Source organism: Schistocerca gregaria, chromosome 2 (genome assembly GCF_023897955.1).
Source record: "Schistocerca gregaria isolate iqSchGreg1 chromosome 2, iqSchGreg1.2, whole genome shotgun sequence".
Lineage (NCBI taxonomy): Eukaryota > Metazoa > Arthropoda > Insecta > Orthoptera > Acrididae > Schistocerca > Schistocerca gregaria.
This window is the reverse complement of record NC_064921.1, coordinates 356,998,383-357,026,198: the sequence shown is the minus strand read 5'-3', so window position 1 is coordinate 357,026,198 and position 27,816 is coordinate 356,998,383. Positions and strand designations below refer to the sequence as shown.

The 27,816-nt window shown below is 43.9% G+C and overlaps 1 protein-coding gene across 1 annotated transcript in view; it reads right to left on the bottom strand.

Moving 5' to 3' along the window:
- Window positions 1–27,816, bottom strand: part of LOC126337057 (circadian clock-controlled protein daywake) — a 100,781-nt gene that overhangs the window by 52,897 nt on the left and 20,068 nt on the right. The window contains exon 2 of the mRNA XM_050001385.1: window positions 7,971–8,074. Within this exon, the coding sequence (XP_049857342.1) occupies window positions 7,971–8,046 (76 nt within the window). The 5' untranslated portion in view covers window positions 8,047–8,074. The remainder of the gene's footprint in view (window positions 1–7,970; window positions 8,075–27,816) is intronic.

Genomic DNA, 27,816 nt, shown 5'->3' with positions numbered 1-27,816 from the left:
CCGGCCGGTGTGGCCGTGCGATTCTAGGCGCTTCAGTCTGGAACAGCGTGACCACTACGGTCGCAGGTTCGAATCCTGCCTCGGGCATGGATGTGTGTGATGTCCTTAGTTTAGTTAGATTTGAGTAGTTCTAAGTTCTAGGGGACTAATAACCACAGATGTTAAGTCCCATAGTGCTCAGAGGCATTTGAACCATCCATAGCGTTGGGAAAACATTATTTTAAGTAGTTCTCGTTCGTCATCATTCGGACGTGTATAGTTTGTGCTTAAAAGAAGGTACCTAACATTACACCACAATTATTATATCATACAGGATGTTTAAAAACTTGTCACATATTCCTAAAGGGGCTAGGATTTGTCAGAACTAGAAGAAAAGTTCAAGTAATGATAGGCCGGAACAAATACCGGTTGAGAGATGTCCCAGTCTGTACCTCCATTCCTATCTGTCTGTTAAGCAGGACGCTATGCGGAGTGCTGCATATGACTATGACACATTCTGACACACCCTGCCGCCCTTCTTCTCAATGAATCACGCACTCTTTGTAAAGACGCCCTGTTCCATTCGGACTGCGTCACATTCAGAGGTCACTTGCCCCTGTAACGTCTGCCTATTGTCGATGGGATAGTTATACACCAGTACCTTATATGCCCCCGTAGCCAGTAATCTCACTGATTTGTGTCCGGTGGACTGGGAGGTCATGCTACTGAGCCTCCTCGATCAATTCATCGTCCATGAAAAGTTGTCGTGAGTACCGTCGCATGGTCCGTAGAAAATAGGAAGGTGCTCTGTCGTGCATACACTACAGTCGTTGTCTCTTGCCGGAAGGCCAACTTTCTCCAGTAGCGCATAGTCACTGGTACTCAGCACCTGTTTATCGACAATGTACAGACGTTAGAAGAGCGTGTCCCCAATGTATATGACACAATCCGAATGGAGCCAGGTTTATTTGTAAAGAGTGCATGATTCATTGCGAAGATGGGCTTAAGGACGTGTCAGGATGCAGCGCTGCCAATAGTGTCTACTACTACGTAACAGACTGATGGAAATGAGAGGACAGGGTGTCCCATATTTCTACAGGTAGTGGTTTCCGCACATATAATTACAGGAACTTTTTTCTGGTTTTGAGTTCCACAACCTTCTGTAGGAATACGTGACACATTTTTAAACACCCTGTACATCTTCTTTCCTTCAGAAACATTGAGTGTTTCTATCAAGTATTTTATCCACGTCAGCAAGATGTTAACGAAATAGTCGAGGGTAGCTGAAAAACAGTAATATTTTATTGTATGGTTCTGGTGGTCTCTGTAAAAAAATGTTGTTACATGCCCCAGCGATGTATTAAAATGTAAAATGAAGCTGGTAGCTCAAGATACGTGCTTGAAAATTACCAAAGCTTGAAACTGGCGAATCGCACAGATAATAAAAAGAATACAGCCTAGTTTTCATTTTCAAAACACGCTGACGCTGTCGATCCCACAAAAATCAAATTTCAAAAAAATGTTAGATACATCAGCTCTTTGACTTTCTTTGTGGCACTTTTCAAACGTCAAAGTAGTTCGATATTCAAATGTTTTTTTTATTCCAGTCTTTGATAATAATATGAATTCTTTAGACTATGACCGGTTTCAGTCCGTAATGACCATCCTCAGATCTTTTTTTTTTTTTTCAAAAAGATCTGAGGATGGTCATTACGGACTGAAACCTCTCATCGTCTAAAGAATTCATATTGTGATCAAAGACTGGAATAAAAAACATTTGACAGTTTTGGATCACTGTTTGTATACGCGACCATGTTGAAGTTGGTGAAACTTTCGATAGTGTTGATGTGCGAAAGTCTCAAGTGGCAATTTAGTTTGAATTGGATGTGGGCATGCCATTATACCAAGGAAGTACAAATAGTATTTCAAGTAAGACGCACCAGTGATGTGCGGTAATTTACGTCGTTAAAACATCCACTCAAAATCAGTAATTGAATGCAATACGTAATCAGCAATAAGTGGATTAAATACACTGAATTACTTTGGTAACTCTCATCCATAACCTGTAGCCACAAATTATTGCGAAACAAAAAAATTTAGTGCACTGTTGGCGTTCTTGTAGCTTCATGTGATCTGTACAGTAAGCGACAAATGGATTAGTCATACATAGTTCCAACAAAATCTGCTCTTATACATGCAACATTGTTTTAGTTATCTGTTCATAAATTACTGAGGAATGTAAGTGAACTGCTTAAACGCTACTAGGGAGAACATGAGAGCATGTGATTCTGTGGTTGATGGAGGGAAAATTACTGTACAACTCCCAGTCCAGAGCGGTGGAGCTGTTTTTCAATTCAGTAAAAATGGAGGAAGACCAAAGAAGGTTCGATCGAGGCATTGTTGAACCACTGCGGACTTGTCTCGTTAGGCTACTTAAAAAATATTACCGGTACCAGAAGAAGTTTGTGTTACTGGAATGTCAAACATAGCAATGAATGGTGTGATTGAATAAAATACAGGGTTATTCAAATATTCTACACATGTTCAAGTAACAGTAAAAAACGTTTGTATTGAGCTGAGTTATTATATGATTACGTGTATAGATACAGTAACTCAAGAAGATTTTTGGTTACAGTGATTTCCAGCAACACAGCTTCCAGAAAAACTAGGAAGGAGTGTTCTGTGATGAAGTTTTGCAACACCGAATCCACAACTGCAGTGTGTCGTGTAAACTCAGGACCACTTCTAACAAGGTTAGAGTGGGTACAGAAGTTTAAGGACACACGATGTCTTTGTAAAGGCGAACGTAAGTGGGCAACTGCGACTGATGTCGATGCGGAGACTTTCTGGGCGAGTGTAGTCCAAAATGGAGTATGTGCCATGGGGATAACGGTTCACATGTTGAACATATGTGAAAATGACAGAATAAACTTACTGAGTTGTCCTTTCTGTACATATAATCATGTAATAGCTTACATCAATAAAACGTTTTCAATGACTTTAAAATGTTTAGCTCACTCTCAATAAAATGGTAGGGGCGAGCATAGACTAGAATTTGTTACGCAGACAGAGAACCTTGCGTGTACCACGGGTCCTGAAGCTAAAAGGTTAGCAGAAGGTAGGAAGAGATTAAAGGTGGTCTGGAGAGTTTTTTCGGCTCTTTGTGCCACTGTTCATTACATGTGGACAAAATTCAATTAAGTTTAGAAGAGTTCAACATAATGCATAAATTTTGTGGACTTGTATACAGTACTAAAACGCGTATTGCTTTCACGTATTTCGAGACAAAGTCTCTTAGTATACGTGCATTCAGCTGTTAGTCCAACGCTCCAAGCCGTGAACCTCCCACAACTGCGCCAAGGAGATGCTGCGGATACTTTGCTTTCCCTGTAAAGGTCTGGCGCCGTGGAGGCGGCACGGCAGGCCGCGCAGATAGCTGGCAGCTTCGCTTTCTACGGCGGAGGTCACGCGGAGAAAGTGGTGGCGCCAGGTCGCTGGCCTGTGGCTGCCTGCTGCCTGCCCCGCGAAACTTGAGGGCGCTACTTGTTTGGGTCGTCGCTGCCCCTGCCCCCCGCCCCCACCCTTCCCGCGTTTGATTACAAGTACAGAAGTTTGCTGACATTACAAATATGCAGACTGGTTATGGCCAGCGAGCTTCACTTGGAGATGCATACATTTCTCCGAACGTATATCTAGTGAATTTCTCCTTAAAGTTTCATAAATGTTGATGAAACAAGGGTTCTGTTTACACTCCAGAGTCCAACCGTAATGTCCTCCGCAAGTTCCGGAGGTTAGTACTCCTAACTACTGGATCAACTAATGGCGGTACAAAATGAGAAAATTTACGAGGTCATATTCAAAAAGAATCCCCAGAGCGAAAGTAGAAGAGAGTAATGAAGGTAGCGACGAGGTACAAGAGGAACACTCGCTGGGTAGCTTGACGTTTCACGCCAGATAGCCCCGGCTCTCCACGATTTTTACCGCTGAAAGCAGTTTCAGCTTTGCAACCAAACTTGCCTCGGAACCAAAAGGTGTTGCTTTCTCGGAAGCCGCCAGCCGAATCATCGGAGGAACTGCGGCGGATCACTGGCAGGCATCGTTTGTGGTTAGTACTAGGGCGATATATGATCACCTTCGAATCTCTAACTTTCGTTCTTGATTAATGGAAAAACTGTTTAGCTTCAGTTCGTGCAGCGACGATCCAAGAATTTCACCTCTGACGTCGCAATACGAAAGCCTCTGCCAACCCTGTTGAAACCAACAAAATGGAACAGAGGTCGTATTCCATTATTCCATACACACGGTACTCAAGCGGGCTCTCCTGCTTTAAGCACTCTAATTTGTTCAGAGTAAACGAGTCGGCCGACCTCGACTCTCGATAAAGAGCACTGCGTTAGGATTTCAACGGCGTCCGTCTCGGGATGCACGGGCAGGCACGAGACGGCCACGCGGCTTCGGCTCGTCTCGTCTCGCCAGCAGAACATACCAAGACAGTTCAACACGGCAGTTCAACACGGATGGGCTGTGACCCAACAGCGTGGGGCACAAAGACAACTACGATCATTTTAACCGCAACCCTGATACATTATAAGGCAAAAAAAGAAAAAGAAAAACTAGAAAAGAAAAAAAAACAACGAACCGTGAAGGACTTACCCGAAAGGAACGAAAATCGGTAGATGTGATGTAATGTACAGATAAACGTTATATATCTACGTCTACATGATTACTCTGCAATTCAATTTTAAGTGCTTGCCAGAGGGTTCATCGAACCACAATCATACTATCTCTCTACCATTCCACTTCCGAACAGCGCGCGGAAAAGTTGGTGACTAAAATTTAGTAAATAGATCTCGCCGCGACGAAAAACATCTTTGCTTTAATGACTTCCATCCCAACTCGCGTATCAAATCTGCCACACTCTCTCCCTTATTACGTGATAATACAAAACGAGCTGCCCTTTTTTTGCACCCTTTCGATGTCCTCCGTCAATCCCCCCTTGTAAGGATCCCACACCGCGCAGCAATATTCTAACAGAGGACGAACGAGTGTAGTGTAAGCTGTCTCTTTAGTGGACTTGTTGCATCTTCTAAGTGTCCTGCCAATGAAACGCAACCTTTGGCTCGCCTTCCCCACAACATTATCTATGTGGTCTTTCCAACTGAAGTTGTTCGTAATTTTAACACCCAGATACTTAGTTGAATTGACAGCCTTGACAATTGTACTATTTGTCGAGAAATCGAATTCCAACGGATTTCTTTTGGAACTCGTGTGAATCACCTCACACTTTTCGTTATTTAGCGTCAACTGCTACCTGCCACACCATACAGCAATCTTTTCTAAATCGCTTTGCAACTGATACTGGTCTTCGGATGACCTTACTAGACGGTAAATTACAGCATCATCTGCGAACAACCTAAGAGAACTGCTCAGATTTTCACCCAGATCATTTATACAGATCAGGAACAGCAGAGGTCCCAGGACGCTTCCCTGGGGAACACCTTATATCACTTCAATTTTACTCGATGGTTTGCTGTCTATTACTAAGAACTGTGACCTTCCGGACAGGAAATCACGAATCCAGTCGCACAACTGAGACGATACCCAATAGGCCCGCAGCTTGATTAAAAGTCGCTTGTGAGGAACGGTGTCAAAAGTTTTCCGGAAATCTAGAAATACGGAATGAACTTGAGATCCCCTGTCGATAGCGGCCATTACTTCGTGCGAATAAAGAGCTAGCTGTGTTGCACAAGAACGATGTTTTCTGAAACCATGCTGATTACTCATCAATAGATTGTTCCCTTCGAGGTGATTCATAATGTTTGAATACAGTACATGCTCCAAATCCCTACTGCAAACCGATGTCAATGCTATAGGTCTGTAGTTCGATGGATTACTCCTACTACCCTTCTTAAACACTGGTGCGACCTGCGAAATTTCCCAATCTGTAGGTACAGATCTATCGGTGAGCGAGCGGTTGTATTTGATTGCTAAGTAGGGAGCTATTGTATAATTTTAGAAAAATTGGATGAGACATTTGAGAGAAAGAGCTTCACAAATTGAACAAGTCCATAAAACGCTGATTCAACACCGTCCCTTGTGCAAGCAGTTAAAAGGCTTGGGATTGACTGATTACTGGATGTCCTCCTGAGGGATATCGTGCCAAATTCTCTCCAACTGGTGCATTAGGCTGTACAAGGAATGATTTATTACCGTGGGACATGTGAACTGTATTTTGGCAATCCCTCCAGACATTACAACCGGTAGATCAATCCTGATGGTGCTGCAACTTCTTTATTCAAGCAGCTTCTCGTGTAGCGTCACAACGTTGAGTATATCTCGTTACAGATTCCCTACTTACGAAGGAAACTCTGGGAGGATATCGGGAATTAAACCCAGATCCATTCCATAGGCAGTAACATGAACCATATGGCTATGGAGGCAGTCTGTTGGGTTATATAGATAATGCAAATACGAAGCTGTATCGTATCAGCAGCAAAAGTTCTAATAGATAAACCGATCAAAGACGGTTTTGTTCATAGAGGAAAATCAGTGTGTATCCCATCCCTTGACGGTCCGAAGTGATTAGTCAACAAGTTTGAACAAGCGTTAGGAAGTCACCAGATTCAGTATATCTAAATCTCTTCCTACTTCCCACATGGAAATCCCAGTGAAAGGATTATGAATGAGTTAAACAGACTGTGTGGAACATATTGTAACAAGAGACACACATCCTGGGCTACTACACAACTTTTTTGAAGGAATCATTGACAATTTATGGCATGAGGCAACTGGATTCCCTCTCTGATAATGTGTGATGAGAGGCCGTCAAGTATCATGGCAGGGGCCCAATTCGTTAGGGGAGAGGGCAAGAGCTGGGGGTACGGACTATTTTTAAAGATGAAGGCAACTTGTAAGCATCAATAAAAAGTTACAGTTTCAGCTTTGCTATAACCTGTGAAATACCAAATTTTAAATCATTTTCATGAAAGAAAGACACCTGGCTGCACTGTATTTCTTCCATTCCCTTAAGTTTCGAGGGGTGTGGGGCTTTGAGCCCATGTATGGGCATCCTAGCAGAGGAAGTACATATCCCCGTACTTCAAAGATTTCTTGATCAGATTTTCTGCTAGAGAGAACCAGTCGACTGCTTTCGACCATGTAAGGCGACTTGGACAGCAGCTGATATTCTGTTCTAGACATTCATGGATAGCAATACCACGTTCGGTAGCACTGCTCTCACTTTTTCTCATGATACTTGGTCACATATGAGCCTTTCGGCATCTTCCTGCATTTACGCAGCAAAAACGCAAACCATAACATGCCGAAGAGTGTATATGTATTCCAAATGAGGTCCCACTACGTCAGGGATAAGATAATGGCTGTAACCCTGTCATTCAGGTGTGAACAAAATCAGAGATGGTGTCACTAGCTATGAGACACATGCTTCACTCTAGCTGTTGACATACGAGATGAGGGAAACCTGGCTTGTAGACCGGCTGTGAAGGGAGGATGACTCCACATGTCCACGATGCCAAGCTGACTAGATTCGAGTAGTATAGCTTATGACTAGTGATGAGGATTTTAACAGAGTACGGCCAATTATGCCTTACAACAAATCTGATATCCTGCTACTCTCACGTTCATTCAATGGGTCGTAATTTGTCGTATGCTACCTGTAAAAAACGATTAAAGACGAAATTTATCTTCAACAATACCGTGAAGTTGAGCGAGCTTCAGGTTCCGCATACCACCATTCCAGAGGGGATATTTTGGAAAGTTGCTAGTTAACCACACTAGTGGCGTTGTAAGCATTGTCAATAGTACTAACGTTTCGTAGAACGGTTCTAAGTACTCGCAAACAATAGCGTACGTATAAGCTCAGGGCTGGAATACAAACGGATGAAACAATGGTGGACAAATTCTACATTCTCTCAAATTAAAAAAAAATACAAAGACAATCAGTGGAAAGAGTGAATTGGAGTTGTACTCACGGATGTTGTTGCTGGGCGCAGACTGGACAGGTACTAGAAGCAGCAGTCCAGATAACAGCAGAAATATCGCTTCCATAGTGAGCAGCTGATGCAATTTTCTGGTCCTGAAACAGGATGAAACTTTATCAACCATTTATACGACTAGATACTTTCTTGTTTTGTTTACAGGAACTACATTCGGAAAACATTTGGTGGAGAACAAGTAATTGTGCGCATGCATCAGGACACGAACTGTGCTGGGTACTTCTTGATTGGTTTTGGCAATAAATATCAGATACGTGTGAAGAAGGATATGCCAAATTTGCTCGAAGACACTCCGCAGAGGCTTTGCCTCCCAGATACAGAGATAGCACGGCGTTTCCAAAGGTACGACCCTCCTTCTCTTATTTCACTACCACTTTTCCCTTCACTTTGCGACCAAAGTGCTTCATTTAAATGAAACAGCTACATGAATTATTTAGTGTGATCATTTTAGCAATGAATTAGTTAGTTTCATATGAAATTCCCTTCTTTATGAAATACAGGAAAATGGCAATACCTTCTTAACGTGTAAGAAGTGGGACATAACGTTTTGAATCCTCTCAGCGTTATGTACACGTCTATATCTGGTGCTGATAACGCTATGTCATGCGAGTACGCTGCTTCTCTGTGGCAGTGTACATAAACGTGTGGCTCTTCATTTCCTTAAACGTGACACTTCATGGCATTCCTTGACAAGATCCTGTAATGTTCGTTAGAACTTCTCTCTGCGTACAGTACCATAGTTCGAACAGTCTGTAAGATAAATAATGAAGTATTAACAAAAACCGATTACACACAGAGGTGACTGAAGTCACGGGCTACCTGCTAATATCGGGTCGGACCTTCTTTTGCCCGGAGCAGTGCAGCGGCTCTACGTGTCATGGCCCCAACAAGTCGTTGGAAGCCCCTGTAGAAATATTGAGCCATGCTGCCTCTATAGACGCCCATAAATGCGACAATGTTACCGGTACAGGATTTTTTGTACGAACTGACTTCTAGATTATGTCCCATAAATGTTCGATGGTATTAATGTCGGGCGTTCTTGGTGTACAAATCGTTCACTCGAGTTAACCAGAATGTTGTTCAGACCATCGCGAATCCTTGTGGCCCAGTGACGTGACATCGTTGTTTGGGAACATGAAGTCATGAATGGCTGGAAATAGTAGCCGAGCGTAACCGTTTACAGTCAATGATCAATTTCATTGGACCAGTCGACCCAGTCCGTTCCATGTAAACACAGTCCACACCATTATGGATCGATCACCATCTTCTACAGTGCATTGTTGTCAACTTCGTGGGGTATGCGCCACTACCATAAGCTCTTACCAATTGCAATTTGGACTCAAAATCGAGACTCATCTAACCAGGCCACGGTTTTTCAGTCGCCTATGAACCAACCTTTATGGTCACGACCTCAGGAGAGGTGGTCTTGGCGACGTCGTGCCATTAATAAAGCACTGCGTCGTTCGTGTGCTGCCATAGCCCATTAACACCAAGTTTCACTCATACTGTCCTAACGCATATGTTCGTGGTAAGTCCCCCATTGATTTCTGCCATTATTTCAAGCAGAGTTGCTTCTCTGTTAGCACTGATATCTCTACATAAAGGTAGCTGCTCTCGGTCGTTGAGTGAAAGTTATCAGCCATTGCGTTGTCCGTGGTGATAGGCAATGCCTGAAATTTGGTATCCTTGACACACGCGTGACAACGTGGATTCTGGTATACTGAATGCCCTATGGATTTTCGAAATGGAATGTCCCATATGTCTAACTCCAACTATCATTCCGCGTTTAGAGTCTGTTAATTCCCGCTGTGCAGCCATTATTACATGGGAAACATTTCCATATGAATCACCCGAACAAAAATGACAGCTCCGCCAGTGCATTGACCTTTTATGCCTTGTGTATGCGATACTATCGCCATCTGTATGCGGGGTGTTTCCGTAAGATCGTGCAAAAGTGTAACCGGACGTGGAGAATGCTCCACTGAACAGTTTGAGCTGCCGCGCGTTGTAGCCGCCTGGTATCAGGCGCCTTGTCACGGCTCACGTGCCTTTCTCCCGTCTCCCTCGGGCATGGGTGTGTGTATTGTCCTTAGCATATGTTAGATTAAGTAGTGTGTAAGCTTAGGGACAGGTGACCTCAGCCGTTTGCTCCCATAAGACCTTGCCACAAATTTCCCAATTTTCCATTTTGAGGTAGCGAACCTGGGGCCGGAGAAGCTACCTGAAGGATATATAGAAGTAAACTTGTCTACCACTTTGTCTATTGTTACTGTTTTCCAAACTATTTACAATTATCATGCGAAGGAGTTTACACGTACTGTGCTGTTTATTTACATGTACATTCTTTATTTCATGCAAGGAAACAAGGGGGACGAGCCTGATCGCTTGGAAGTCATCATGCAGGTTTTGTCTACTTTATTTGTCCTTAAGATGGCTCTGTTGTATAGTATTTACGTTGGCGCATAACAGAAATTGCTATGAATCAACGACAGACCTATTCATTACTCGGTGCCATTCAGAGACGTACGGTACAGTAAAAATGGTTCAAATGGCTCTGAGCACTATGGCACTTAACATCTATGGTCATCAGTCCCCTAGAACGTAGAACTACTTAAACCTATCTAACCTAAGGACATCACACAACACCCAGCCATCACGAGGCAGAGAAAATGCCTGACCCCGCCGGGAATCGAACCCGGGAACACGGGCGTGGGAAGCGAGAACGCTACCGCACGACCACGAGATGCGGGCTACAGTATAGTACACTCCTGGAAATAGAAAAAAGAACACATTGGCACAGGTGTGTCAGACCCACCATACTTGCTCCGGACACTGCGAGAGGGCTGTACAAGCAATGATCACACGCACGGCACAGCGGACACACCAGGAACCGCGGTGTTGGCCGTCGAATGGCGCTAGCTGCGCAACATTTGTGCACCGCCGCCGTCAGTGTCAGACAGTTTGCCGTGGCATACGGAGCTCCATCGCAGTCTTCAACACTGGTAGCATGCCGCGACAGCGTGGACGTGAACCGTATGTGCAGTTGACGGACTTTGAGCGAGGGCGTGTAGTGGGCATGCGGGAGGCCGGGTGGACGTACCGCCGAATTGCTCAACACGTGGGGCGTGAGGTCTCCACAGTACATCGATGTTGTCGCCAGTGGTCGGCGGAAGGTGCACCTGCCCGTCGACCTGGGACCGGACCGCAACGACGCACGGATGCACGCCAAGACCGTAGGATCCTACGCAGTGCCGTACGGGACCGCACCGCCACTTCCCAGCAAATTAGGGACACTGTTGCTCCTGGGGTATCGGCGAGGACCATTCGCAACCGTCTCCATGAAGCTGGGCTACGGTCCCGCACACCGTTAGGCCGTCTTCCGCTCACGCCCCAACATCGTGCAGCCCGCCTCCAGTGGTGTCGCGACAGGCGTGAATGGAGGGACGAATGGAGACGTGTCGTCTTCAGCGATGAGAGTCGCTTCTGCCTTGGTGCCAATGATGGTCGTATGCGTGTTTGGCGCCGTGCAGGTGAGCGCCACAATCAGGACTGCAAACGACCGAGGCACACAGGGCCAACACCCGGCATCATGGTGTGGGGAGCGATCTCCTACACTGGCCGTACACCTCTGGTGATCGTCGAGGGGACACTGAATAGAGCACGGTACATCCAAACCGTCATCGAACCCATCATTCTACCATTCCTAGACCGGCAAGGGAACTTGCTGTTCCAACAGGACAATGCACGTCCGCATGTATCCCGTGCCACCCAACGTGCTCTAGAAGGTGTAAGTCAACTACCATGGCCAGCAAGATCTCCGGATCTGTCCCCCATTGAGCATGTTTGGGACTGGATGAAGCGTCGTCTCACGCGGTCTGCACGTCCAGCACGAACGCTGGTCCAACTGAGGCGCCAGGTGGAAATGGTATGGCAAGCCGTTCCACGGGACTACATCCAGCATCTCTACGATCGTCTCCATGGGAGAATAGCAGCCTTCATTGCTGCGGAAGGTGGATATACACTGTACTAGTGCCGACATTGTGCATGCTCTGTTGCCTGTGTCTATGTGCCTGTGGTTTTGTCAGTGTGATCATGTGATGTATCTGACCCCAGGAATGTGTCAATAAAGTTTCCCCTTCCTGGGACAATGAATTCACGGTGTTCTTATTTCAATTTCCGGGAGTGTATGATAGAGCAGTACCAGTACAGTTTCGCAGAACTCACTGATACGAAAATTGTGAATGGGGAAGTACATTTCAATGCTGTCGTTGCTGAAAATTTCCTAACAGGCGTCATCCGTTACGACGAGTGTTTATTTCTCTCGATCGACGAATGCCAGAATTATAGCTGCATGTGATGTGATCCGAAACACAACGGATATATTTGTCATGATGCGTCTGAATCTTGTTCGGCGACGTTATCGTTGCGGTGAGGTTGATGGCCGTCAGTTTTAGCACATTTTGTAATATGCGGTAAATAAACGATACACTTATTTTGTCAATGATGGTATTTGCAGTTAACTAAAACTAATGTAAATAACAAGGTGCAGAGTAATTTGATTTTCTTCAAGTTATCTCTTTAAGCTGGCTTCTCCGACACCAGGTTTCCTACCTCATATTGTTCAGTGCAGCATCGTCTATGTCCTGTTAAATTTTTGCACACTCTCACGGAAAAATCCTGTATGTGCAATCGCTATTCCATGATTGTTATCACCTCAGTGAAATATAACTGATGTTCATTCATCAGTTTAGCTCAATGTTTAGGGGCTGAAGCAGACGGAAAGTTCTCAGACCGCTCAGACAATGGCGATGTGGTTGACCATTGGTTTCTGAACTCTTCTGCGTTGCTGTGAAAACATTGAACTTGCTGACTCGGCAGGCGGCTGACGAGAACTAATGATTATATAACAAATGGCGAATTGTCCGATTTAATCAGGCACGTGTGTACTGTGATTTCTTAAATTGTCGCAAAGCCGTTGAAACACGTCATTCTAGTACGAAGGGGAAGGACAGAACACACGTAAATTTGCACTGTCGCTCTGTGCCTGAAACTTCAGCAGATGTACAGCATGTCTATAAAAAGTCTGTCTCTGGCAAAATACATCATCAGCAAATTATGTGCAATATGCCACCAAAACTCAGTAGTGGATTACATAAACGATTAGTTTCACTCCGTTTTGGTCGTTTTACCGATACAGAATGTTACCACCAACAGAAATGTGAAAAACTACGCTCTTGAGGCTTCGAACTGCTCATAAAGAAAGGTCTGATGTATTTAAAAAACTGCGTCGGAATGTCTGTGTTCAGCTCCTTGATACTGAATTACCGAGCGATGTGGAGCAGTGGTTAGCAAACTAGGCTCACATTCCGGAGGACGGTGGTTCAAATCCGCGTTCCATCATAAAGATTTACGTTTTCAATGATTTCCTCAGATCGCTCCAGGGAAATGCCGGGAAGGCTTCTTCGAAAGGATACAGACAATTTTCTTCTCCATTCCGGAAACTATCCCAGCTTGTGGACACTCTTACGGCATTTGCGAACTGACCATAGGACGTACATGTTCAGCAAATGACGTAAGTGGCCGACAGGTAGATAAATGAAGTCAGGTATTCTACTGTAGCGCTCTCGACATCACGTAGGTTTGAAACATCTCGGGCGGTGTCGAGAGGCAATGATTACCTACAGCGTGACGCATGTCCGTTTTGTACCACATTTGAGCAAATGTACCACGATATATCACGGATAGTCAACGCTTCAGACTACAATTCAGGCAAGAAAACGTCGTCGTTCATTTATTATGAAAAATATATATATTTTATCTTTCTAGTCTACATTGTAGTCTGAGACGTCGAAGATTTGGAATCATATCCCCATATATTTTTAAATCGCATTGTCGGTCAAATATTTCTTAAATTTTCCCGCAATCGTTTTGTGATACGCTTCACGTGATTCCTAAGCTTCCATGTACACATGCGAACTTTTTTATTAGATCAAATGCAGGAGTAATAATACGGTGTGTCATGGCCGCATCGAAATTCTCAACAGTTAATAAGTGATGCTTAAAATTCATGGAAGAATGCCTGTTCAGTGTGTCCTGCAGATGTCCGTATCAGAATTACAGCATGTAGGAATGAACTAGATAAACACAATAAAATTCGTACAATCATATGCGAAATGTATAAGTGCAGATTGGGATGGGTGAAAGAAGGACCTTTTAGTTACTGCAAATTATGTAGTAGTCTATATTTTCGCCACTATTACTCATGTGTGATGAGTTAGCAAATTTCACTCTTTACGGTTCATTAGTTTGTAACGTCGTAGTGTTGTTCTCTGTTATATTACTCTTTTATAATCAGTTCAATTTACCTTAGAGTGTGTATAGCATCTGCTCCAATGCTAAAGATGAACTTACAAAGTTTGTCACCGCTGCCTGATTAATGTTTAGATAGGATAAGTCCTCGGTCTCCAGCGACTCATTACATGATGAACATTAATAAACATTTAACCAAATTACATTATTGACTGGTACTGACAAAACCAGTACATCGGTGCAGATGAGTTTAACACTGAACGTATATTGCGTTTATAAAGAAAATTAGAAGTACTTGTTAACAGCAAACTTTAAATTCCCTTTGGCTTGAAGTGTGGATTGCAAAACATTATCATTTGTTCAGGTACAGCTAACTGAAACTTAAAAAAGTATTTTATACAATAACTTAGTGTTATTTTCTTACAGAAGATGCTCAATATTCGGCCGCAATTATCACAACAGGTTGTGTGGCGACTACCGTACGCGATGAAGAATTCTTGAAGTGCGTAATCTTCAGTTGCTGCGAGGTTCGAGGCAACCATAGCCATGTGACTGAACTGTCGCAGTTGTTAACATGGTTCATCACCAAGAGGTCCACCGACACCATGTCTTTTAACCAATCTGGCCATGAAACAGTATCACCACACCATTGTTCACATTGTACCCACATGTCGGTCCTAACATCGAGCGAAAAATCCTTCGGCAGCCCGTCACTTTTATATCACCAAAACCGACGCGTTATTAGTTCACATCTTCTAACATCATAGAAAGGTAACTCTCATGATACGTTTTGTAGAGGACTTTGTTGATTCTGGAGGGATCAATGTAGAAAAAGAATAATAGAAAAATTGAAAAATTGTCCGTATGTACGGGGTTTCATCACCCCATACGTGTGTTTTACTACTTTTGCAAACGTGACCCAGTTTGTGTAAAATATGTAAACGGAAAAATGAAGGAAGGATGCTGTAAGAAGCAATTTCGAATTAAATTCCACGTGGAAAGCTCGTTGGTTGCAATGCTTGCCCGTTCAGCTGATGGCACGAGTTCAGGTGCCGTTCATGTAAGATTCCCCTAAAATGTTTAACGTAATGTTCATATCTCGTACAGTGCACCGGCTACGGCATTGTTTACGATATACTCTTCAGTGTAGGATGGGAACATTTCGTCACCGCTTGGAATTGGAAGTTTGTATCCACTGTACTCTGTTCAACACACACGAGCGCTGCACAGTGGTTCTCTCTGCATGCGTAAATTTACGTAAACTGTAACACTGCTTACATACAATTACCACTTACGGAACCAAAATCCGAGAAAGAACAGAGCAGTACACAGCTGAAATCGGAGGCCAGAGAAACAAAGGTGTGTTGACAGCGCAGCGTCATCCACAGAGAGTACTATAAGTCAAACGAAATAAGACTTAAATATGACTCATGAAATATGTAGCGTCTCTCTGCACTAGTGAAGAGGTATTCCCAGTACACTGCATTTTCAAGGTATACATAGGGTGTAAACGATAACTGTTTACAATGTACCACAGTGGTGGTCATGGGGAACAGTTTGATATAGGATACTTGTTGTCTCTGCGGACGGGAAATAATTTCAAAATATTCTTACAAAAATCTTCTACGCTACAGCGCCTGCGCGCCACGTGAATTTTTCAATATCTTCTCGCTCTCTTAGGTCACCGACTTAGTCGGCTATTTCGTTAACATGATAGATTTCAACATTCCTGTGACTGTAATGAAAGGAAAAAAAATGTAGGCGTTACGTAAAAAGACCTATGTTTACAATTCGACCTAAACTTGACCCTTACAAGCACAGTAATATCGTACGAATATCAGACACACTAAACGATTTAGTTCACAATATTTTGAGGTAAAGTTTACGCAACCGTCAATTATACATTTTGTAGTTGGTAGGACAAGGAGTTTTTAATATTGAAAGGTGATATCAGCCAAAACCTCTGGCAGCTTGCTCGTCTGCGCTATAGCTTACGGGGCTTTTGTAGACCAATCTGAGACTTTTTCCGGCTTGGTAGACTATTATATATAAATCTATTCGTCTCGGCTTTACCTACAGCAGATTTTTTTACTTCACTATATTCAGCAAACAATCCAGACAAAATTCCTGAAACTCTGGCGTTGGAATTTGTGCTAAAGACAGTTGTTCAAAATTACTCGTGGAATAACAGTGAGAGTGGGAAACACTGTGAGGAAACAACAGACAGATTACGCCATCTGCTGAATGCTCGGTTGCAACTGAGGCACGTGAGCTTCGGGCCAAGGCCTCACAACACAAGAGGCCTCACCTACCAGAGAATAGCGGTAGTCGTACTGGGTTGCTAGAGAAGGCGTTACGCCTTTCACGTTAGCCAACAGCCTCAACCGCCGACGATGCACCATCGGGGGAAAACAAACGGTTGACAATGAGCGACGGTGCTGTGGGGAAACGGCGACACGCCGTAAGGCTGATGGCCGTTTCAACACGGCGCGTGCGTGTCGCGCACAGTGGAGGCGATGAGGCAACCGGCAGAGCCCCGGCGGTCGCAACTCGCAGGCAGCCTTGGACACCGTTTGTAACTTGCAAATTCTTCCCTTCGCTTCTGTCTGCCGTTATAACCAACCGAATTTTTGGATGAGATTACGTTCTATTATTATTCACCTTAAGGACTGGAGGAGTGGCTGCGAAGGTAATCGTTGTCGTTTGTTGTAGTGGACTTCAGTCCAGAGACTGGTTTGATGCATCTCTCCCTACTACTCTGTCCAGTGCAAGCTTCTTCATCTCCCAGTACCTACTGCAGTCTACATCCTTCTGAATCTGCTTAGAGTATTCACCTCCTGGTCTTCCTCTACGATTTTTACCCTCCACTCTGTCCTCCAATACTAAATTGATGATCCCTTGATGTCTAAGAATATGCCCTACCAACCGATCCCTTCTTCTAGTCAAGTTGTGCCACAAATGTCTCTTCTCTCCAATTCTAGTCAACACCTCCTCATTAGTTATGTTATCTACCCATCTAATCTTTAGCATTCTTCTGTAGCACCACATTTCCAAAGCTTCTATTCTCTTTTTGTCTAAACTACTTATCGTCCAGGTTTCACTTCCATACATGGCAACACTCCATACAAATACATTCAGAAACGACTTCCTGACACTCGATGTGAACAAATGTCTCTTCTTCAGAAACGCTTTCCTTGCCATTGTCAATCTAAATTTGATATCCTCTCTACTTCGACCAACATCAGTTATTTTGCTCCCCAAATAGCAAAACTCGTTTACTACTTTAAGCGTCTCATTTCCTAATGTAATTCCCGCAGCACTACCCAATTAAATTAGCCTACAATCTATTCTTCTCGTTTATCTTTTGTTGGTGTTCATCTTATATCCTCCTTTGAAGACACTGTCGATTCCGTTCAGCTGCTGTTCCAGGTCCTTTGTTGTCTCTGACAGAATTAAAATGTCATCGGTGAACCTCGAAGCTTTTATATCTTCTCCATGGATTTTAGTTCCTACTCCGAATTTTTCTTTTGTTTCCTTTACTGCTTGCTCAATATACAGATTGAATAACATCGGGGATAGGCTACAACCCCGTCTCACTCCCTTCCCAATAACTACTTCGCTTTCATGCCCCTCGACTCTTATAACTGCCATCTGGTTTCTGTACAAATTGTAAATAGCCTTTCGCTCCCTGTATTTTACCCCTGCCACCTTCAGAATTTCAGAGCATTCCAGTCAACATTGTCAAAAGCTTTCCCTAAGTCTACAAATGCTAGAAACGTAGGTTTGCCTTTCCTTAATCTATTTTCTAAGATAAGTCGTAGGGTCAGTATTGCCTCACGTGTTCCAACATTTCTACGGAATCCAAACTGATCATCCCCGAGATCGGCTTCTACTAGTTTCTTCATTCGTCTGTAAAGAATTCATGTTAGTATTTTGCAGCCGTGGCTTACTAAACTGATAGTTCGGTAATTTTGATATCTGTCAACACCTGCATTCTTATTTAGCACATAACGCACAAATGTGCGGAATCTAGTCCACAGCAGGGATTAAACGGTTTACAGTTTTGATCCGTAGATACTAGACCGTTTCTTAGAGAACGGCAGCCAAAGTTTGCGAGGTGCTTTAGATACCATTCAGCACGCGATAACATAAGCCTAAATGGTGGCGCGGTGCCTGGTGTTGCAGAGTCACAGGTTTAGGGTAGAATTTATCGAATGCTGAAGAAACTTGCAACCACACCTACGACGTAAACTAGTAATACTAAGCTATGGTAACAGATGTGGCGCTCGACTGAGTCAAAGTCAGAGGGTGAGAACTCCTTGATAATGAAAGAGCACTCCTGGAAGCATAAAGGCGAGACCTATGTCTAGTGGTCTAGGACTATAGAAAAATCCATGGATATCGATAAAAGAGAATCAAAAGGATGACCTGGATTCAGACAAAATCCGTTCTGAATGCAAGGAATGTAAAATAATAGTAAGGAAGAACCTGTAGACCATGTACTGACGAGGAAGACACGGCAATTGCCTTAACCCGATTTTTCTGAAACTTCACTCATTGGAAGAGAAGTCAAAAATAAGCTAACCCGTGTCTCGTCTTAGATACTGGACCGTTTCTGAGAGAACGGCAGGCAAAGTTACCGACGTGCTTTAGGTGCCATTTAGCTCGCGAAAAGGTAAGCCCAAAGGCGGCGCGGTGGCTAGCGTTGCACAATCGCTCGTGCATGATGTATTCGAAATCCGGTTATTATTCTTTTGTTATTTTAGTTTCATTTATCTACACATGTCCTTAGAAGACTAGTATGCGAATGTTTGTTATCAAGTTAGGAGAAAGAAGGTTGTTATATTAACTGAGAAAATTACCACTTGGTTTCATAACAAATGTGATATACACTCCTGGAAATTGAAATAAGAACACCGTGAATTGATTCTCCCAGGAAGGGGAAACTTTATTGACACATTCCTGGGGTCAGATACATCACATGATCACACTGACAGAACCACAGGCACATAGACACAGGCAACAGAGCATGCACAATGTCGGCACTAGTACAGTGTATATCCACATTTCGCAGCAATGCAGGCTGCTATTCTCCCATGGAGACGATCGTATGGATGCTGGATGTAGTCCTGTGAAACGGCTTGCCATGCCATTTCCACCTGGCGCCTCAGTTGGACCAGCGTTCGTGCTGGACGTGCAGACCGCGTGAGACGACGCTTCATCCAGTCCCAAACATGCTCAATGGGGGACAGATCCGGAGATCTTGCTGGCCAGGGTAGTTGACTTACACCTTCTAGAGCACGTTGGGTGGCACGGGATACATGCGGACGTGCATTGTCCTGTTGGAACAGCAAGTTCCCTTGCCGGTCTAGGAATGGTAGAATGATGGGTTCGATGACGGTTTGGATGTACCGTGCTCTATTCAGTGTCCCCTCGACGATCACCAGAGGTGTACGGCCAGTGTAGGAGATCGCTCCCCACACCATGATGCCGGGTGTTGGCCCTGTGTGCCTCGGTCGTTTGCAGTCCTGATTGTGGCGCTCACCTGCACGGCGCCAAACACGCATACGACCATCATTGACACCAAGGCAGAAGCGACTCTCATCGCTGAAGACGACACGTCTCCATTCGTCCCTCCATTCACGCCTGTCGCGACACCACTGGAGGCGGGCTGCACGATGTTGGGGCGTGAGCGGAAGACGGCCTAACGGTGTGCGGGACCGTAGCCCAGCTTCATGGAGACGGTTGCGAATGGTCCTCGCTGATACCCTAGGAGCAACAGTGTCCCTAATTTGCTGGGAAGTGGCGGTGCGGTCCCGTACGGCACTGCGTAGGATCCTACGGTCTTGGCGTGCATCCGTGCGTCGCTGCGGTCCGGTCCCAGGTCGACGGGCACGTGCACCTTCCGCCGACCACTGGCAACAGCATCGATGTGCTGTGGAGACCTCACGCCCCACGTGTTGAGCAATTCGACGGTACGTCCACCCGGCCTCCCTCATGCCCACTATACGCCCTCGGTCAAAGTCCGTCAACTGCACATACGGTTCACGTCCGCGCTGTCGCTGTCGCCGCATGCTACCAGTGTTAAAGACTGCGATGGAGCTCAGTATGCCACGGCAAACTGGCTGACACTGACGGCGGCGGTGCACAAATGCTGCGCAGCTAGCGCCATTCGACGGCCAACACCGCGGTTCCTGGTGTGTCCGCTGTGCCGTGCGTGTGATCATTGCTTGTACAGCCCTCTCGCAGTGTCCGGAGCAAGTATGGTGGGTCTGACACACCGGTGTCAATGTGTTCTTTTTTCCATTTCCAGGAGTGTATTTATTATGTATTATATGTACTGCATGATATTTTCAACGGTTACAATCTTTTTAAATTCTCGTATTGTTATGTTTCATTCTTGTATGAATCCTTATATTTTATTCTTATCTTTATTTTTTAGGAAGATCTGAAGCATTCCTTTTGGTTATACCGATCGCAGACACACTCGAAACATGAATGTTACGAATGAATGAAGATTTTCCACAATAACGCTTCTTCGATCGAATCTCACTCGGAAAAGAAACTTTGTTAGCATGGCTGAAGATTTCACACTTTGGCGATAATTTCACTTTAAACCATGCGTAACGAATCGATTTACTGAAAACTGTCTGTTGCAATCTCTTTGCAATGAATCAAGACACAACTTCCTCATTTATTTTATTTTTTAGCTTTTTCTAAATTTATTCACCACACATGCAACTAGCAGACGAATAAGGACAAGATATTTCAGTATGCATTGGAGAACATTCTTGTAGTAATCTTCTATCCCTGTCACGGAAACTGACCAAATGCCGCTCCATATCCCCATCCAGTGATACCTGTGGTCTGAGGACGACACGGCGGCCGGTCGGTACCGTCGGGCCCGCATGCCCTGTTCGGACATGGGTAGACAATTGAAAAACTAAAATAAAATTAATAATCGGATTTCGAACAAGGGGCGCAACAAGTGTGAGCCTGAACGCTGGCCACTGTGCCACCGTTTCGGTTGAATTAATTATTTACTCGCTAAATTCCACATAAAATACCTCCAAAAACTTGACCGTCGTTTTCTCAGAAACGGTCGAGTGTCTACGGACAAGCCGAAACACGTATTTGCTTAATTTTACCCCTACCCCACTGAGCGAAGTTTCTGGAAAATAGGTTTATGGTATTTGCCGTGTTCTCCCAGTTAGTGACAAGAAATGAATAATAGGGCGACTAGAATGAGTAGACCCTCTGCGTATAAGGGGCGTTCAATAAGTATTGCAACACACTATTTTTCTCGACCAATTTCGGTTGAAAAAAACGCGGAATTCGCTGTGGAATATCGGGGAATATTCTTGCTTCAGCTGCTGTGTTTTCATGATGTTCCGATAGGTGGCAGCGCTATGCGTAGCCTTTAAGGTGGTGTCTGTAAAGGAGATGCGTTCGAGCACAGAGCTGTCACTGAGCTTCTTTTAGAGGAAAACCAGAACATCGCCAATATTCACAGGCGAAGGTCTACGGAGACCTAGCAGTGAACGTAAGCACAGTAAGTCTTGGGACGAGGCCCCTGTCATCATCTTAAAACAAGGTCGCGGAAACCTGTCCGGTCTCCGGAGTGTTAGCCGGCCGCACACGACTGTGAGTCCTGCAATGTTGGAAGGTGCGGGCACTCTTATTCGGTTGATCGACAGATCTCAAGCGAACACCACGCTACTCGACTGGACTTTCATCTGTTGGTAGCGCTGACACACTCGTCCACCAGTTGGGGTACTCAAAGATATGTGCTAGGTAGGTTTCTCGCCGGCTAACAGAAGGCCGTAAAGAGGAACGAAGGACGATCTGCGAGGAATTTTTGGCGCCTTGAAAGGTTGAGCGTGACAAATTTTTGTGGAACATCGTCGAAGGGGATGAGACATCGATTCATCACTTGGAACCGGAAAGAAAACGGCAATCCATCGAGTGGCGCCACACCACCTCTCCAGCGAAGAAAAAGTTCAATACCACAGTGACGTTCTTCTGGGACTCTGATGCCGTTATTCTGTTTCATGTCCTCCCTCATAGTGCAACGATCAACACTGCTACCCTGGGAACCTGGAAAAACGACTTCATTGGGTTCTTCGCCACAGAAAAGGAAATGAACTCTTCTTCCATATCCACCGCAACGCAAGGTCTCAAACACCTCTGCGTTTCCGAGAGGAGCGCACAAAACTTTGACTGTTCTTCCTCATCCACACTACAACCCGAATCTCGCACCTTCCGATTTCCATGTGTCTGGTCCAATGAATGATATAGTGCACGGGAAGAGGTTAATGGATGATTCGTACGTTACTGATGCAGCAAGACGCTGGCCCATTTTCTTCCAGTAGAGTGGTATTATGCGGGCATACAGGGCCATCCAATAAGGTAGCGTAAGGCGACGCATTGAACAGAAATCATATTGAAAAACAGGGTTTCGTAACAAAGAGTGTGCGGAATAATATGGTGTATTGGATTCATGAACAAAAACCAACCTGGTTTCAGAAATAATATGCTGCGTTACTTTATTGAACACTCCTCGTAGTTTCCACTACCATTATGACCATAGTGTAGTGACATGGAGAACTCCAAGACATAATATGTTCAGTGACGATACAATGAGGACCATTTCTTTCACACTAGAATATTCAGATACCTTCAAGTAGCTTCGATATTCGAAGTCGTACTAACTGTAATTTAAGGCTTCGTGAGACACAGTAAATGGCCATCAAGGATTCAGTAAAGATCACTGAGAAACTTGATGTGTGACCCGCCTTAAAGATCACTAAAAGATTCTCTTTTCTCAGCGTTGCATACAATGTACAGTCATTTCATTCCTCTTTCTACCAGTCTGGAGGGAAAATGTATTGGTATGCTATGTCGTGAAAGTTGTTTGTTTCGCCGCAGCAGTTGTTGCACGATAAATACCTCGCACAGAGTTCTAACCATTTATCCCTGCATAACTGCACACATTCATAGACAAACACATACACGAAACTTCTTAATGTTGTTCTGAATGGAATTAGACGAAGTTGTACAAACATTGTATGAAATTTAACGATGAAATTCGCCAATAGCCGTGCAGGTGAGATGTTATTTTATTTTATTTTTGCTACCAGTTTCGGCATTGTATTATGCCATCTTCAGGCCCCATCTGCATGTCTCAAAAATAAACTATATTGGCATACCGTGCCATATATTCTTGAAAGTCGTGAATTCTCAACCTCATCCCAAGTGCTTCCTTCGAAGACCTTATTGCACATATGGTGATGTATCATGAATAAATAAGGCAAAACTGTTAGGAAAAATAACTAATAATATGTAATTACGCCAAGGGATAACAGGTGGAATTTAAAAAGTATACTAGTGTACCGCTTTGGCATCAGATATCCTCAACGGTATGAGAATGCTTTCGAATTCATTGACGCGTTGATCATGTGTCAATATTTTACTACGTCGAAGGAAAACGGCGTATTACTTTGGACGCCGCATTTAAATGAGTATATTTGAAACTCGGTATGTATAAGTTTTGCCTTGCGAACTCAACTTCTGACATACTAAAGCAGTGCTGTACAAAGTCAGTGATCTCCAGAATGAGATTTTCACTCTGCAGCGGAGTTTGCGCTGACATGAAACTTCCTGGCAGATTAAAACTGTGCACCGGATCGACACTCGAACTCGGGAACTTTGCCTTTCGCGGGCAAGTGCTCTACCACCTGAGTTAACCAAGCATGACTCAAGCCCCGTTCTAACAGCTTAACTTTTACCAGTATCTCGGCTGCTACCTTCCAAACTTTACAGAAGTTCTCCTGCGAACCTTGCAGAACTAGCACTCCTGAAACAATGGATATTGCGTGGGTCGTGCTTGGGTAGCTCAGATGGTAGGACTTGCTCTCAAAAGGCAAAGGTCCCTAGTTCGAGTCTCGGTCCGGCAGACACTGCCAGGAAGTTTCAACGTCAGTAGTGTATCGTTCTACAGGACAGTGCTCGTGATCTTGATTGTCATCTTAGGAAATACGCTACGCAAGACACTGGAGAAATCGTCTCATTGACCTCAGTTGCCGTCATTGAAAATGTGTGGAATATGAAGGATATGATCTGCATTACACTTAACAAACCTCCGCTCAGTCCGGAACCGCGCGGCTGCTACGGTCGCAGGTTCGAATCCTGCCTCGGGCATGGATGTGTGTGATGTCCTTAGGTTAGTTAGGTTTGAAGTAGTTTTAAGTTCTAGGGGACTGATGACCACAGATGTTAAGTCCCATAGTGCTCAGAGCCATTTGAACCATTTTTTAACAAATCTCCATCAGTTACGACAGTAGCTAAAAGTAATGTATAACATTAGCTTCCAACATATCATAATTCTAAGAGTCTTTAGATGGCTCCAGAGATTCATTGTAGGTAGAGAAGGCTGGACTAAATACTAAAAGAGTTTGACATGACAGATTGTCCATAGATGTATGACGTATTACTCTGTTATCACCAACTCAATGTACAACCTGTACAGCATATGTATAAAGCTGCACTCGTTTGGTACCATTGCTTTACTGGGTTCGTTTCCTGTTTCCACTTATTTATACACAAATTAGTATACGCCTATGACAGTAACTCTCCACTAATTGATAATAGGTGACCATTTTCTTATGATGACTACCTGAAGTGCCAAAACGTATACTGAGATGACTAAAGCCAATAGATAGCGATATTGACATACATAGAACGCGGTAGTATCGCGTGCAGGGCACTCTTACTAACAGCACGACGTCGCCAGCAGAGCCTCTATTGGCCTCGTGACCGTATCAGTTGGACTCTAGATGACTGGAAACCCGTGGCCTGGCCACATGAGTTTTGATTTCAGTTGGTAAGAACTGACGGTAGGGTTCGAATGTGGAGCAGGCCTTACGAAGCCATGGATCGAAATTGATAACGAGACACTGTGCAAGCTGGTGCCGACTTCATAATGGTGTGGACTGCGTTTACATGGAATGCACTGGATCCTCTGGTCCAACTAAACCAATCATAGATTTTAAATGGTTGTATTCAACTACTTGGTGATCATCTGCAGCCATTCATGGATTTCATGTTCCCAGGCAATTACGCAATTTTTGTGGATGACAATGCACCGTGTCACTGGGCTTGAATTGTTCGCGATTGGTTTTAAGAACATTCTGGACAATTCGAGTCAGTGAGTTGGCGAACCAGATCTCGCGACATGTATACCATCGAACATTTATGTTACGTAATCGAGAGGTCAGTTCGTGCAAAAAATCCTACACCGGTAGCACTTCCGTAATTATGGACGGCTTTAGAAAAAACATGGCTCAACGTTTCTGTAGGGGACTTCCAACGGCTTATTAAGTCCATGTCACGTCGAATTGCCGCAATGCGACGGACAAAATGAGGCGAGACGCGACATTAGGTGATATCCTATTACTTCTATCACCTCACTGCATTATTAAAAAAAAGAGAAAAAACACTGTTTTTTGTTCTTACAATACACCATAATGCATCCCAGCAGCTGTCCGGGAATTTATCCGAAACCTTGTGTTTCAGCATAAGTAGAAAAGTACATAAGATCATGTGAGTGCAGTTCTATGGTTGTGCATATTTAGCGAGATCCGTGTATTTACGTATTTGTGCAGTGAGCCGTGAACGTGTCCGCGCTTTTCCTAGATTTGCTAAATGACCTTTCCTCTTTTAGAGCCAAGTCCTTAGCACTATTACAACAAATGTTTGTACGACAGAACGGCAAGCGTCGTTTTCTGCAGAGTTTAATGTTTTTGTGATGTTGCTGACGCATACACCAGGAATTGAAGAGAACGGAATTTCTCCTTGCGTCGTACAAATATTTGCTCTAATAGCGCTAAGGACATTCGTATTCGACGGAACTATGTCAACACGACGTATTTTCTTTTTCTGATCGGTAGCTTCATTTTGTCCCCAAGAGTTTATGTACTGCCTAAGAGCACTTCACAAAGAAAGGGCGTGTATTGCAAAGAGAGTTATAGGTCATGGCATTTCGAGGAGCAACAGCAGACAGACTCGATCAGCGTCACGTTCTTGTTCTCGTATTTTTCGTAAGAATGACCAAGGCTAAAGGTATAGAACATTAATATGAGTATTTCTTTAGCAGAAAAACACGAAATTATATACATGTAACAGTTAAATGTTGTTTGTATATCTCATTATTCCACTACGAGTAAAGCCTTCCGAATCTGTCCTAATAGTATTTGGTTAAGAAATAGGGTAACTAGTCAGAACAAGACAGAAATTACGAGTCCGATGGCTGCTGCTTCTGTGTGAGAAATCTTCTATTTTCAAGCAGTATTTCACTTTACTTGTAGACCCCCAAGAAAACGTCACTGTAGACAGTTATTAGCAGTATCCTCACTGAACTGCGAACTACGCATTATGTTATGTAAACACCCTCTACCAACTTTTGTCTCCCATGATCTTCTTATCGGCAATTTGATATCAGTACCATAGTATTTTTTTTTTTAAAAAAAAGAAAGAAAGGTAGCCGTATGTCGTGAAAATTAGACTACGTACGTTGTATTCTGTGTGCAATTGCTTCGTATTAAGTTTTTGTAATGGAATAGGGTAACAAAAGCTGCTTGGTGTACTGTAACACTTGCGACTAATCCCAAGTGTGGGTTCTATTACGGTTCCACTTTATTTAGATGCCTCATGAATTATTGGTCGCATTCCATAACACGAACAGCTCATTAGCTTATTTAGTGGAATACAACCACAGAAACAGGCAAACAAGAACGATATCATTTTCCGTTCCTTCATTGGTGCCCTAGCTGTTAAAAAGTAAACCTCCTTATAATATAACTAGCGAACGACCACTGAATCATTAATGTCTTTCATAATTGAGTAATCATAAAACGCTTCTCGCAGAGCATGTACACATTACAGATACAGTAACTCGAAACAACAGCTTACAGGCGACGACAGCTGCTTTCGACATACTTCTGAATTTGGGTTAAAGCAACAGCATAGATCGCAATAATGATGTTGCTGCGAGAGCAACCGAGGAGCCGCCAGCAGCGACTATATTTGTTCATTTTCTCAAGATGACTTCTGCATGAAGTGGAAACTGGTCTTTAATAAAATATTATTGCTATCTGTTTTGCTGTTTTAACCCAGTTGTGTCAGCAGATCGCTCTTACTCTTCTCGACAATATTGTTCGAAATTATAAACTACTAAGTTCGTTGCCATTCTAAGACACTCATGGCGACAATGATACTGTTGAGCACTTTTTTCGATTAACAGATTTATCGTAACATGCAGCTGTCGATCACAACAGCAATTATACACTCACTCACTATTGGAGAGCCGTTACGTGACACCACGCCAATGGTGTCACGTGACTGGGATGGATGTACTCAGTACACGTACTGGACGTTTTCGTTGGACTAACTGTTTGCGAGATAATACGGATTGCGAGCATACAAAAGCCTATTCTGTCTTGGGAATCGTTTCTTT